Raw genomic sequence first — 14455 nt, 5'->3', positions numbered from 1 at the left:
TTCATTATAAACATTTTAAACATAATTAATTAAAATATATTGAAAAGATTTTATTAAATATAACTTAATCATCCTTAATATTGCGCACAAATATATTGGATGAATCGCACGTTACCTAACTAATATATTCTAAAATTACTGAATTGCTTTTTTATATTTAGGAATACTCATTTGCTTTTACTTTACCCTTTTTTCATTCCAATTTTGTTTTCCTTGTCTGAAAGGTTCCTAGTTAGTAAGGCTTTTCGTAACGAGTTCCATTCTTCAACAATATTTTAAATACATATATCTATTTTTATATTTAATTTTTTTAACGTAATACAAAATGATAAATAAAATACTTAATATTTTAATATTTTAATATTTATATTTATAGCATATTATAATTTTTAATAAAATACAAATTTTAGATACACAGTAAAAAAGTCTTATATTTTGTCACATTTATGTATCTTATGGACACGTTAAACATTTTCCTTTCCAAACCTACACACCACTTTCTCGAAAGAAGTGAAATAAAAACGATTCTATTAAATAAAAAGAAACTATGACGAAGATTATTACAGCAATAGTATTTTTTTGACGGGATAATAATAGAGATTAATAAATTAAGGCAAAAGCAAAAGGGTTAAGTAATTAGGCTTTAGTGGAGGCAGAGTGAAGAGTGGAACCTTACGTTACTTGGAGTGATCACTGATCAATAACTAGGAAGAGTCGCAGACAGAGACCAAATCGTTGCGAGTGGCGACGCGTTGAACCTAGCCGCTCTCATAATTTTCACCAGATCTGAGATCAGAACCCTAACCCTAGCTCTTCCATTCTCTCATAATCGATCCAATGTCAAGTTTTCACGTTGGGGGTAAGGTCGTCGACCGAGTCGATTTGCTGAGGAAGAAGCAATGGCCATGGCGCCTCGACGTTTGGCCTTTCGCGATAGTGTACGCCGTTTGGATTTCGGTAATTTTTCCTACCCTCGATTTCGTCGATGCCGCTATTGTTTTGGGCGCGCTCTTTGCACTTCACATCCTCGTTTGGCTCTTCACTGGTTGGTCCGTTGATTTCAAATGTTTCGCTCATTATAGCAAGGTATATTAATTAATTCGTGCGTGTCCATCGAGGGTTTTTGGTAGGTAGGTGGGTGAGTGTAGAGTTTTTAATTTTAGCAGATTATTTATTTGGGTTGTGTGCAGGTTAAAAATATTCACCAGGCTGATTCATGTAAGATAACTCCGGCTAAGTTCTCGGGTTCTAAGGAAGTCGTGCCTCTTCATTTTCGGAAAAGTGTAAGTAACTGATATGTTTTGAATGATCGAATTGAAGTTGAAGTGAGCTGTGGTTGAGTTTTTGCGTTCTTTCTTTCATTTTAATGATAGATAAGAGTTGAGATACAGAATTTCGAGGAGTTCAATTTGTGTAGAAAAACTAGATATGTACATGAGAAGATTATGAAAATTGGAAGAAAGTGTATTATTGCTTTGTGTCACTATTCCTTTCTAGCGCAAGACGTATGTTGGTATGGCGTGGGGTTGAGTTGAAGAATGTGGATTTAAAAGAAAATAGGAACTTTCAAGATTAACAAGTTGTGATCCTCTCATGAAAGCAAGTGCATGGTGTCACTGAAGGATGTTACTGAATTGTTCTTTAAATTTAAGGGGATTTTCTTTGGTTTGACTGGAGTGTCTATTTCTTTTCTTAATCTTTGTTTATTGGAGTGTCTATTTTCTTTGGTTGGACTGGAGTGTCTATTTCTGCGGAAGTTAGACAGTTCACAGTAGTATATGTTTTCTTGAATTATTTCCTTGGAATTGTTGGTGATGCAATAATATTTTGTAGAAAATGCTGGTGAGCTGCCTCGCATAGGTCCTTGGTTATCTTTTTGTATCCTTTGAGTTAGGGGGAGGATGGTATTTTTTGCATGGATTATACCTTAGGAAAATTATCACATTCTGGTAAGGTGGTAGCTTATAGTATAAAGTGCCTTAGAAGGGGCGGTGGTTGATATATTATTATGTAGTACTTAACGGGTTTAATACAATTATAATGGTTCAGAGATTTTGGAGCATTCTTCTTCATATGCCAATTTAGAAATTTTTGAGAGGAGTAAATAACACTAAGTTCTTTGACTGTATGCAATGTATGCATTGACTACGTACCTGTGGTTTGAAGAGGAGAGCCAAAATTTTCAAGGATAATTTTTTGTTGCTCCCTCGGCCCTCCTATATTGGATAAAGTGATCTTCATAGATAATTCCATCAGTTAGTTACAATCAGTAGTTAGTTATAATCATTAGCTAGCCAGCCTGAGGTAATTTAAAAGGGGAAGTTATCACATTTATAAATATAATAGCGGAGAGGAAATGCATCTTGTTATTTTGAGCGAGGTGCAAACCCAAACCCTCTATGTTCTCAGTTGTTTTCTGGGGTGATTTTCCCATGTTCATTATAACAAAGAGGAGTACTACAGACAAACTCTCAAACACTCTATTTCTAAGTTCTAACACACTATCACTCATTAGTTTATTGAAAATCACATGTATTAATATAATAGAGAAGAGAAGAAAGGCATCTTGTTATTTTGAGAGAGGATTTGGTCAGGGAGATGCAAACCCTCCATGTTCTTCAAGTTTGCAGTTGTTTTCTGGGGAGATTTTCCTGTGTTCATTCTAATAAAGAAGAGTACTACTGACACACACTCTAAGACTAACACTGACACTATCACGCATTAGTTGGAATTTATTGAAAATTATGTGTATAAATATAATAGAGGAGAGGAGAGGAAAAGGATCTTTATATTTTGAGAGAGGATTGGGTTCGGGAGGTGCAAACCCAAACCCTCTATGTTCTGCAACTTTGCAATTGTTTTCTGGGGAGATTTTCCTCTGTTCATTCTAATAAAGAGGAATACTACAGACACACTCTCTAACACACTATTTCTAACACACTATCACTCTTTTGTTGGAAGTTATAGAAAATCACATGTATAAATACAATAGAGGAGAGGGGAGGAAAGGCATCTTGTTATTTTGAGAGGATTTGGTTAGGGTGGTGCAAGCAAATCCTCTATGTTTTGCAAGTTTGCAGTTGTTTTCTGGGGAGGTTTTCCCTTGTTCATTCTATAATAAAGAACAGTACCAATGGCACACTCCATAACATACTCTTTCTAATACACTATTACTCATTAGTTGGAATTTATTGAAAATTACAAATCTGACTGAGAAACATTAAATGGGGAGTGAAACCCACATGATTCTTGTTATTTTCAATAAATTTTAGCAACAATAAAGATTATATTTGTAAGTGTGTTACAAAGTGTGTTGTTAGCACTTTTCTCTAGTAAAATACCAAGTTTTGATCAGATAGCAACCATTTTAAAATGGTTTCCTTAGTAGATTTCGATGTATTTTCATATTGGAAACTTTGGTAATGATGTGTTTGTTCTTGACTTCTTGTTTATTCAAGATTTTGTTGTATTTGTGGTTTTAGGGGGTGGCTTTTTGGGTTGGAAAAGAAAAATAGATATGTTGTGTTTATTCTTCACTTAATTTTATGTTTGAAATGTAATACAGAGTTTTATCTCATATTCTTGTTTATTTATGCTTATTATGCGAAGATTCATAATTGTGACGCCTTTGATATTTTCCAAAAGATCTAAAAGGAAACCACACTCTGAGTGCGATGTTCTATGTATGCTTGGCAACTCTGCTTTCTAATTTTATGTTGTTTGGTTTGTGAATCCAGCTGCCTCTTTGTTTACATTATTGTTTCCTGGTTTTACAGTTTGTGTTTGTTGAGCAATTTTATTTCTCCCCCTTCCTCTTTTGGTAGGCTCTGCTCTTCCTTTGGTGGTCTATAATGGTTAAGTGTTTGTGCAGTCTGCAGGTTCTTCATCAGCGGTGGATTTAGAAGAGATTTATTTTGATTTTAGAAAGCAATGTTTTGTCTATTCTAAGGAGAAGGGGACTTTTTGCAAACTTCCTTACCCTACCAAGGAAACTTTTGGATATTATCTCAAGAGTAGTGGCCATGGGTCAGAAGCTAAAGTTCTTGCTGCTACTGAGAAATGGGGACGGAACGTGTGGGTTTTCATTTTCTTTGACTGTTATTGTTTTTCACAAGAATTTACTGCCCTTCAGAATACAATTTTTTGTGGTATATCGTAGATGTGTTTATAATTGGTATTGTATTCCTATACATCAATATTTATGAATTATATGTGTCTACAATGTAATCCCTTATTTTGATTTTGATGTTGATTATTGTTTTATTCCCTCTCTGCCAAACAGACGTGTATCTTTTCATTTGATCTATGAGCATTATGTTATTTTAGTTTTGCTCTCTTATGTTCTGCTTGTTTATCTTCTAGATTTGATTATCCTCAGCCAACATTTCAGAAATTGATGAAAGAGCACTGCATGGAGCCTTTTTTTGTATTTCAGGTATTCTTTCTTTTATCTTATTCAATTCTCTCTATGTCTCTCTCTTTGGACTTCAGTCTTCATGCTTACTCATGACTGGTTCTTGCTTATATTATGATCAGGTTTTCTGTGTGGGTCTCTGGTGTTTGGATGAATATTGGTATTACAGTTTGTTTACTCTATTTATGCTGTTCATGTTTGAGTCAACCATGGCAAAAAGTCGGTTGAAAACACTAACTGAGTTAAGACGTGTTAGAGTTGATAGTCAGATTCTAATGGTACATCGCTGTGGCAAGTATGTCATCTCATTGTTAATGAGCTCTCATATTTGGGTTTAATGGAGTACAATTTTAATACTTGCATGCATATTATATTGGTATGGATTATAGGTGGGTAAAACTCTCTGGTACAGACCTTTTGCCTGGGGATGTTGTCTCCATAGGCCGCTCTTCTGGTCAGAATGGAGAGGAGAAATCTGTACCAGCAGACATGCTTCTATTGGCTGGAAGTGTGATTGTGAATGAAGCTATTCTCACAGGCGAGTCTACTCCTCAATGGAAGGTGTTTCTCTTCTCTGAACTACTTGCTAATATACTTGTCTGATCAGTGCTGGATGACTGATACACTATGTTGTCTCCCATCTTTATTTACTGTGCCTACTTTATTGATGATTGGCGGTATCATTTATACAGAACATTTAGTACTGATTTCAATTTGTTCTATCCTAAATTTTAAATGTTTGTGGCTTTGTGCATGTCCATGTTCACTCGTTTATGTAATTATGTAGGTAATCATGTGAATTCATTATTTTCTTTGGCCCCTTTTTCCCATGAAAAATAAATAAGGTTGGAGTGGGACATATTTAATCTTATGGTGGGGTGGTTTATCTAAGTGCATCTCTTAAAAGGCTATGGGGACTATAACTTTTTGTATATCATGTTGTCTTGCACAAGCACAAATCTTATTCAGATATGACTATCCTTTCAGGTTTCAATTGCGGGTAGGGGGATGGAAGAGAAGTTGTCAGCAAAGCGAGATAAGAACCATGTTTTATTTGGTGGAACTAAAATATTGCAGCACACTCCAGATAAGGTTTTTTTTGGCTGAGAAATTATATATTATCATCTAATGCTGAACTAGTGTTCATGCTTCTTATCTTTTTTGTTTGTAACAATCTTGTTGGAGTCAGAGTTTTCCTCTAAAAACACCTGATGGTGGCTGCTTGGCTGTTGTCATGAGGACGGGGTTTGAAACAAGTCAAGGAAAGTTAATGCGAACAATCTTATTCTCTACAGAAAGGGTAAAGTGATATAGACTATTAGGCCTGTGCCTGCGATTTCAATGTCATTTTGATGATTTTTTTTATACTGCTTTTTGGATTGACATATTTTAGGTGACTGCTAATAGCTGGGAAAGTGGACTGTTCATTTTATTCTTGGTTGTATTTGCTCTTATTGCTGCTGGTTATGTACTTGTTAAGGTAATTCTTCCCTACAGATGAGTATTGATATGGTTTAGTCTTAATGATAAATTGTGGTATGACTTGGTAAGTTGTTTATGTTTGCTGTAGGGGCTAGAAGATCCGTCAAGGAGCAAGTATAAACTTATACTAAGTTGTTCACTTATTGTTACTTCTGTGATACCTCCTGAGTTACCAATGGAATTATCAATAGCTGTTAATACTTCTCTGATTGCGCTGGCACGACGTGGGATTTTTTGCACTGAACCTTTTCGAATACCATTTGCTGGGAAGGTATGTGGAGGCCTGCTACTATGCTTTTGCTCTTGTTTATCCTTTAGTTTGTTAGATAAAGGTGGTAATGGTATGGCACTGGTTTTTATTTAGTTTCTTGTACATATCTTGCCCTACAGGTTGATATATGCTGTTTTGACAAGACTGGGACACTTACATCTGATGACATGGTATGTCCATAATAGACCACAATATTGATTTATCATTTTAAACCATATTTTGTGGTGTAACTTTAATTCTCACTTCATAGGAATTTTCTGGAGTTGTTGGATTGAATGGAACTACAGATTTGGACTCTGATATGAGCAGAGTGCCTGTGCGAACAGTAGAAATCCTGGCTTCTTGCCATGCATTGGTATTTGTTGAGAATAAGCTGGTAAGCCTCTCTATCTGCCTGTGGTTGATTCAGTCTTAGTTTTTAGACCTTGTTATAGTGTTTGAACTGAATGAAGTATTGTCACAGTTTGATATTTTTCTTAAAACCTTGTATTTTTCCCCTACTAAAGTCTTTTAAAATATATATTTTTTCTTTTTCTAGACTTTGGATTTGTGAAAGAGATCTTTTCATGCTTTATACTTATTAAGCATGAGCAGTAGGCCTTTGTATTTTGACTTTAGAGCTGGAAGGACTTTGCATGTTTTCTCCTTTTATCTTTGCTATTGTTTGTTAATACTTATATAAATTCCTTAATATCCCCAGGTTGGTGATCCTCTTGAGAAGGCTGCACTTAAGGGAATTGATTGGAGTTATAAATCTGATGAGAAAGCTGTTCCAAAAAAGTAATTGAATCCGTTGCTCCTTATTTAAATATCGTAATTCTGTGTTTATTTTCTATTTATGCTGCCAACAAATTAATTTTCTTCTTAATTCATGTGCAATGTCAGATATTACATGCCGTGGATATTTTGATATTTGGGCTCCTTTAATTTGATTGTTGCTAGTCATGGTTCACAAATTGGTTGGTGTTCCTGTAGCTAGAGCAAGGAAATATGCTGATTAAGAAAGCAGAGAATATTTGACTTTTGGGGATGTGTTATTATCTGTAATAAATGATGTTTGTGGGTTGAATGCTTCAATCTTGTTCTTTTTCCTTTCCTGATTATTATTCTCATCTCTTTTATACTGTTTACAGCTCTTTCTTTGTCATCTTTTATTTTATCCTGGTTAGTTATCAAATTTCAGGGGAAATGGCCATCCTGTCCAAATTGTTCACCGGTACCATTTTGCATCTCATTTAAAACGAATGGCAGTTGTTGTTCGCATTCAGGAGGAATTTTTAGCCTTTGTGAAGGTTTGTTGGTTGCTCGTTGTATTGTTTAGAAATATTAGGTTTTGGATACATGCCTGTTACTTGTTTAAGTTGCTTGTTTATAATCTTAATATAATCACTTTGTTTTTTGGTATGATGTACTTGTGGTTTAATCAATGAAACTAAGAATTGAGGATTTAGACTGCCAAAGTGTAACACTCTGGTATCTTTTGTTTTGGGGGGTTGTGAAATGGCCAATAATATAAGTCTGAGGTTGGGAGAAAGGAAAGTTGACCAGGTAAAATAGTCACACAGGTCAACTAATCATGAAAGAATTTGTCCCTATAATCAATGAAACTAAGAATTGAGGATTTAGACTGCCAAAGTGTAACACTCTGGTATCTTTTGTTTTGGGGGGTTGTGAAATGGCCAATAATATAAGTCTGAGGTTGGGAGAAAGGAAAGTTGACCAGGTAAAATAGCCACACAGGTCAACTAATCATGAAAGAATTTGTCCCTATAATATTTTTTATTAACTTCAAATATATCTTGTAATTATCAATTATCTCTGAAATGCTGATTGTTTATGTTGAACACCATTTGATTTCTTTAAGAGCTTTACCATTTTTTTTGCGTTGGCTCTTCTTTGCCATGGGAATCTGAAGGAATATCTTTCTTGTGTTGGGGGGATGTATCAAGTGAGAGGTGTGAGGGCTAATTTTGAGAATCCAAGTAAAGGTTAAATGGTTAAGATTAGTTCTTCCTTGCACTCATAATTATTTATGCATTTTTATTATATATGGATTACTGCTTCTCAATTTTTTAATCTTTGGGAAATGCATCAGGACATTAAATGTAAAATGAAATCCATTGAATTTTCTTCCATACAATAAAATAAAGAAGAAATTATCTTTCAAAAATTAGGGCCTACAAAACTAAAATTGTATTGGATATGTTAATGTCTATCGGATGTGTCTTTCGTTTTTTTTATTGAATTGTATGTATGAAATGTATTTTGCATTTTTATATATTTAAAAATTAAAGTGTTCCCTATGTCAGTAATGAAAATTTTCCATTTGTCTAATTTCCTCATGTCATGCTCATACAAAAAAGTTGCATACATGTATATGGCAACTGTTGATTTGTGAAGGTATTGGGAAATAGTAATTGTTATAATGCCGGTTATTTTTAATTTACTTGGTGTTTATGGTACTGGGATTTGGTAGTTGGTTCTATGAATGTTGGGTGACATGTACATTTTTTTTTTCAATTTTACAAGAGCTTTCTTTGATACTACATTCTGCAATAAAATGTTTGTGAGTGGACTGGTTTCTAAGAGCTTTCTTCAATATTTTGTATTTTTTTCGTTTTTTGTTTTGTTAATCCGCGGTGCATGTTACACATGCATTTCCTATGTTTTAGAAAAGCTTTTAAACTCGGCGACTTGAGAGTTACTGTTATTTTCCTTTATTGATTCCCTCTTAAAAACTTATGACCTTTTATTTCAGGGTGCCCCAGAAATTATACAAGATAGGCTCATTGAAATACCACAATCATATGTTGAGACATACAAAAAATATACACGCCAGGGGTCTCGGGTTCTTGCTCTGGCTTACAAGTCTCTTTCTGACATGACGGTAAGAATATTATAGGTCTTACATTGTGTTTCATGTACCTGCCTCTACCATATATTCAGTTGTGTACTTGAGAACAAGAATATTTGTTGAAGTTTCCTGCCTTATCATTTTAGTTATTAAAAAGTGGATTGTTCTTTGGAAACATGTTCAACATGTTTATATACTGGCTGTAATTTCTCTTGACATTTATTTATGTAATTCTTTTGACATTCGAATTAATTTTCCCTTTTGTATTATTTCAACGAATTTGAATCCTATCTTTATGTGTGATTGAGAGACGGAGATAACTGCATTTTCCTCCCTCTTTTGCTCATGAAGAATGCTTGGTTTCCTTCCTACTCTACCATTTATCACATTATTAGTTACTTTGAACATTTTCTTGTTTGTTTTGTTGGTTATTATCTGTTAAATGCTTGAAGGTGAGTGAAGCTAGAAGCTTGGATAGGGATATAGTGGAGAGTGGACTTACTTTTGCAGGTTTTGTGGTAATTAATCAACTTCTTAGTACAATCTGAGTTAATTCTAGACGTTTTTCCTCTTCTTTGATACTAAAAGTTGGTATTGTTTTGTGTTATTTTCAGGTATTTAATTGTCCCATAAGATCTGATTCAGCCAGTGTTTTATCTGAATTGAAAGGATCCTCCCATGACTTGGTAAGTGTGGCATTCAAATTGATCTCTCTTGCAAGAAAACAAGAGTACATTTCTTATTACCGAAGAATTTTTCTTAAATAAAAAAATTTACAGCCTCTAGGTGGAAATGAACTTAATGTGTCTTTCCTACTTAAGGTGTAAAATTAAGCTTATTTCTAAGAGTACTTTAAATTTTTGTTGAAAATTTGCTATTTTGTTTCATGGTATTAGAAGCATGTTGGATTAATATTAGTATATGTTCAAGCACTTCAGAGCTTAGCATGAATCAGGCTTGGTAAGCATGAATGCGAGGTAGATATCATAAAAGAAATATCCCATAATACATGAGCATTTAGGATGGATGAGAGTCATAAGATTAGATATGAGATCACTAGGTAGAAGGTTGGAGTTAAGGTAGTCGCAATTATATTTTGGATTGTAGCTTGTTCAATTTTTACTTGCTGCTACTAAAAAAGACATGTTAGTTGACTCTTAATAAGGATTTGGTACATGGGGATTCACAAACTTTAGCTGACCCTTGAATAGGAACTAATCTTGGTTATTGTTGCTGTTGTTCAAGAACCTTGGATCAACATAACTTTATTAAGATTTTTGCCTTACAAATTGTAATCTGTTGGAGAAAAGTATTTTCATCTTTGAAGTGTCATTATGAAGTTTTATCATTGGAGTTCGTTAACTTCGATAAAGAACATTTGGCTACATAATGAGTTTCCTACTGATCAATCTTTTGGGGTATATTTGGGTTAGTGTGCCTGCTGCTTTTTAATTTTGAAAGGTTTGGTATGCAGTATCTAACCTTGTGTATTCTTTTGATTCATGTTAATTGTTAACCAGCTTGCCTACCTCCTCTTTTTATTGGGTGGATGTGGGGACGGGGATGGAGGGTTTTGGGATCCTTTAACTAACTAGTTAGAAGTAACTGACAAGCATTGTCCACTAAATTGATAGGTGATGATTACTGGTGACCAAGCTTTGACAGCTTGCCATGTTGCTAGCCAAGTTCATATTATATCAAAACCTACATTGATCCTTGGCCCAGCACGGGATGGTGGGGGATATAATTGGATGTCCCCTGACGAGACTGAAAACATTCGCTACAGGTAGTTTTAACGATTTTTTGTCCTGATTGCACTATCTATTGCATATAATTAGTTGTATACTGTCTTTTAAGCTTTGACAAGTAGTTGTCTAATGTAAGATTTCCTTATTTGCATTCTTAGTGCATTTTATTATGTTCTCTGACAGGTATTTTTCTTGCTCTGCTAAAATGGTTAAGCTGAAGTGTTTACTCCCCAGTGCTTCCAGACTCTTCTCTTCTGTTGTCTGTTAATTTCCTTGTTCATTTTTTAATATTTTAGACTCATGGGTATAATTGGTTTCAGTGAGAAAGAGGTTGAATCTCTATCAGAAACTTATGATCTGTGTGTTGGAGGTGATTGCATTGAGATGTTGCAACAGACATCGGCTCATCTTCTAGTCATTCCTCATGTGAAGGTTCTGATCTATGCTCAATGGCTTAACATTATAACTGGGGTTTTGGTCTGCTTTCATCAATGACAAGTCTATTTGTATCAGGTCTTTGCTAGAGTTGCTCCAGAGCAAAAGGAACTTATCATGACCACTTTCAAAACAGTGGGACGGGTAACTTTGATGTGTGGGGATGGGACCAATGATGTTGGAGCTTTGAAGCAGGTAATGTGTATTTGGTAATAATCAGTAGAACTGTTTTTTGTTTTCCTGAACATTAAACTAAACAATCATCGACCTAAAATAAAAGATTTGAGTGTGTAAAATTACCCCACCTCCATGCCTGCTAAAATGCCACAATATTAAGGAACCTTACTAGTACAGTTATTTACTCACATTTGAAGGAGAGAGGTGTCAAAATAGGTCATTTGGCTCCCAAAGGTTTTCATCAATTGAGCTCAAAAGTGAGCCAACTTAATCAGGTTCGTCTTTTTTGAGCCTGGAAATTGCTAACCTGGCTCAATGCATGAACCTGGTCGATTGAGCCAGGTTGGCTCATAAAGAAAAAGCTAAAATGAGAGTAAAAGATGACAGAAAATATAGAAAATGAAAAGTAACAGCAGTAGATTGGGTTGAGTAACGATAGTTATGATGTTGAGACTGATCACAAATTAACATTATTGAATCTGTGATGTTGTTAGTCTTGTATCATAAATTAGCATTCTTTTGGAGGTGTTTAGTATCCTATGCATGTAAAAGGGCTGCAGAACTGAAGGCTAACTTCTCTGATTTAGGCCCATGTAGGAGTCGCTCTTCTGAATGCATTGCCTCCTACTCAAAGTGGAAACTCCTCTTCAGATTCATCTGGGGAAGAAGCTTCGAAGTCTGCCAAGCAAAAGAAACCTAAGCCTGCACTGGACACATCTGCAAAGACTGTTGGAGAAGGCACTTCAAAAGCCAAAGTTTCTTCAAAATTAAATTCAACTAGCCACTCATCTGTTAACCGTCATCGATCAGCTGTTGAGATGCAACAGCAGAAGCTTAAGAAGATGATCGATGAGCTTAATGAGGAAGGAGATGGTCGTGCACCTGTTGTCAAGCTTGGTGATGCCTCAATGGCATCTCCATTCACTGCTAAGCATGCATCTGTTGCTCCTACTACTGACATAATTCGTCAAGGTCGTAGTACCCTAGTGACAACTCTACAGATGTTTAAAATTTTGGGCCTCAACTGTCTTGCTACTGCATATGTGTTGAGTGTTATGTATCTGGATGGTGTCAAGCTAGGTGATGTACAAGCCACAATAAGTGGTGTCTTCACTGCTGCGTTTTTCCTCTTTATCTCACATGCCCGGCCTATTCCTACTCTTTCAGCTGAACGGCCTCACCCCAACATCTTCTGTGCTTATGTTTTTCTTTCCCTCTTGGGACAATTTTCTATTCACCTGTTTTTTCTGATTTCGTCTGTGAAAGAAGCTGAAAAATACATGCCAGATGAATGCATTGAACCTGATGCAGATTTTCATCCCAACCTGGTGAATACTGTTTCCTATATGGTGAGCATGATGCTTCAGGTGGCCACATTCGCAGTGAACTATATGGGCCACCCCTTCAACCAGAGCATTCCTGAAAACAAGCCATTCCTGTATGCGCTTGTTGCTGCTGTTGGTTTCTTCAATGTGATTACATCTGATCTCTTCAGGGACTTGAATGACTGGTTGAAGTTGGTGCCTTTGCCAGTGGGATTAAGGGATAAACTACTGATTTGGGCGTTTCTGATGTTTGTGGTATGCTACTTGTGGGAGAGACTGTTGAGGTGGGCCTTCCCTGGTAAGATCCCAGCTTGGAAGAAGCGACAAAGACATGCTGTATCTAATTTAGAGAAGAAGAAACAGGTCTAAGTAGTTGAAGAGATGTAGCGAAGAAAAAGACTGGCGATGGGAAATGCAGTAATGACTGGGTCAGACGGGACATATGGCTTTCAGCTTGTGAACCAATTAGCAGAGATACATGGCATGATGAGTAGGTTATTGTCTTTTCTTTTTCCCATTGATGTATGGGGAATTTATCGATGTCAAATCATTTTTGGGAGAAAGGTATGAATTTTAGAACACGTGCCCTCCCAAATATCTGAGATATTTTTGTTAGTACAGGAGTTTTTTTTCTTTTAATTATTTAAATGTTACGATTCATTATACTCAACCTCATTGCCCGTAAACTAGAAAAAATAAAAGCTGCATTACATTATGAATGCGTTTATGTAATCTGATTATGCTACGTGGGTAATCTGAGCAGCCGTGTGTAATCTGATTATGCTACGTGAAAACGGCAGAAACTTCTGAATTCTAACAAGTAAAAATCGTAACATTAAAGCAGCAAGAGACCGCTTCCTTTGAAATCATGAAGTAGTGCTATTACAATTTGTCAGTTCAAGTTACAAATTATGTAAAAGTGAAGAGCTGTAATACGTAGAGGTATTTCTTTTATGGAAAATTTTATTTGGCTGGAAATTGTGACATGGTATGGGTTAAGAGGATTTGGAATGGAATTCTGATTAATTTTTTTTTACTATAATGTTAATATTTTTGTCAAACATGTAGGGCAGTTAAAGATGATTACTGATAGCTTATAAAATAATTGTACGAACAATATTGAATAGAAGTAACGTGTGTAAAAATGTTAGGTAGGGTACGATTTTGTGCTGAAAAGTCCAAATGTGACAGGCTATAAATGAGTTAATGATGTAAAGTTTGAAACTATTATGGAAGTTGACGTCATTTTGATTGATAGGAGGAAATAGATGTTCAAGGGTCCTATATTTTAAATTGAACTCCACCTAGAAAAGTCTTTCGTTTGATTTCGTTATTTTTTTAATATATTGTGGTTTTCTAGGTTAACTTGTGCGACCTTTCCTAATCGAACCAAAGAACACAACTCTGCTAGAGAAAGCTGGACTCAAACTAAAAAAAGCTCAGAAAGATGATGTGTATTAATATAGAAATAAATCATTTTAAAAATTTATCTAACATTAAAATAAGAATATAAATAATATTTTTTATTAAAAATTTATAATATTTAATAATATTAATACATTAAATTATATAAAAATATTTAATTGCTGTGTAATATTGCGTAAGTTATAAAAATTGATAGTAAAATAATATACACCCATGTTAAAAGAATTATAAAGATCTGATTTCTAAAGTAAAGTAATGGATAAAGTGAAAAAATAAAACTACCATTAATTTTTTCTGAGTGTTGAGTGGCTAATCCCAAATTTA

The 14455-nt window shown here is 34.9% G+C and overlaps 1 protein-coding gene across 1 annotated transcript; it reads left to right on the top strand.

Moving 5' to 3' along the window:
• The first annotated feature begins 638 nt into the window (after positions 1-638).
• LOC113864580 (probable manganese-transporting ATPase PDR2) lies at positions 639-13432 on the top strand. Its single transcript, XM_027498467.1, has 21 exons — positions 639-1086; positions 1191-1283; positions 3872-4074; positions 4363-4435; positions 4537-4709; positions 4804-4975; positions 5402-5506; positions 5604-5714; positions 5808-5894; positions 5985-6167; positions 6287-6337; positions 6418-6543; positions 6868-6947; positions 7351-7459; positions 8926-9054; positions 9474-9539; positions 9636-9707; positions 10656-10807; positions 11090-11201; positions 11283-11399; positions 11969-13432. The coding sequence occupies exons 1-21, from the start codon at positions 838-840 to the stop codon at positions 13073-13075; spliced, it is 3570 nt and encodes a 1189-aa protein (XP_027354268.1). The 5' UTR covers positions 639-837; the 3' UTR covers positions 13076-13432.
• Positions 13433-14455: the final 1023 nt, after the last annotated feature.

The sequence above is a fragment of the Abrus precatorius genome, unplaced genomic scaffold (genome assembly GCF_003935025.1).
Source record: "Abrus precatorius isolate BTA unplaced genomic scaffold, Abrus_2018 Scaffold10, whole genome shotgun sequence".
Classification (NCBI taxonomy): Eukaryota; Viridiplantae; Streptophyta; class Magnoliopsida; order Fabales; family Fabaceae; genus Abrus; species Abrus precatorius.
Note: the sequence above shows the minus strand (reverse complement) of the source record. Positions and strands in the feature narration are given on the sequence as shown.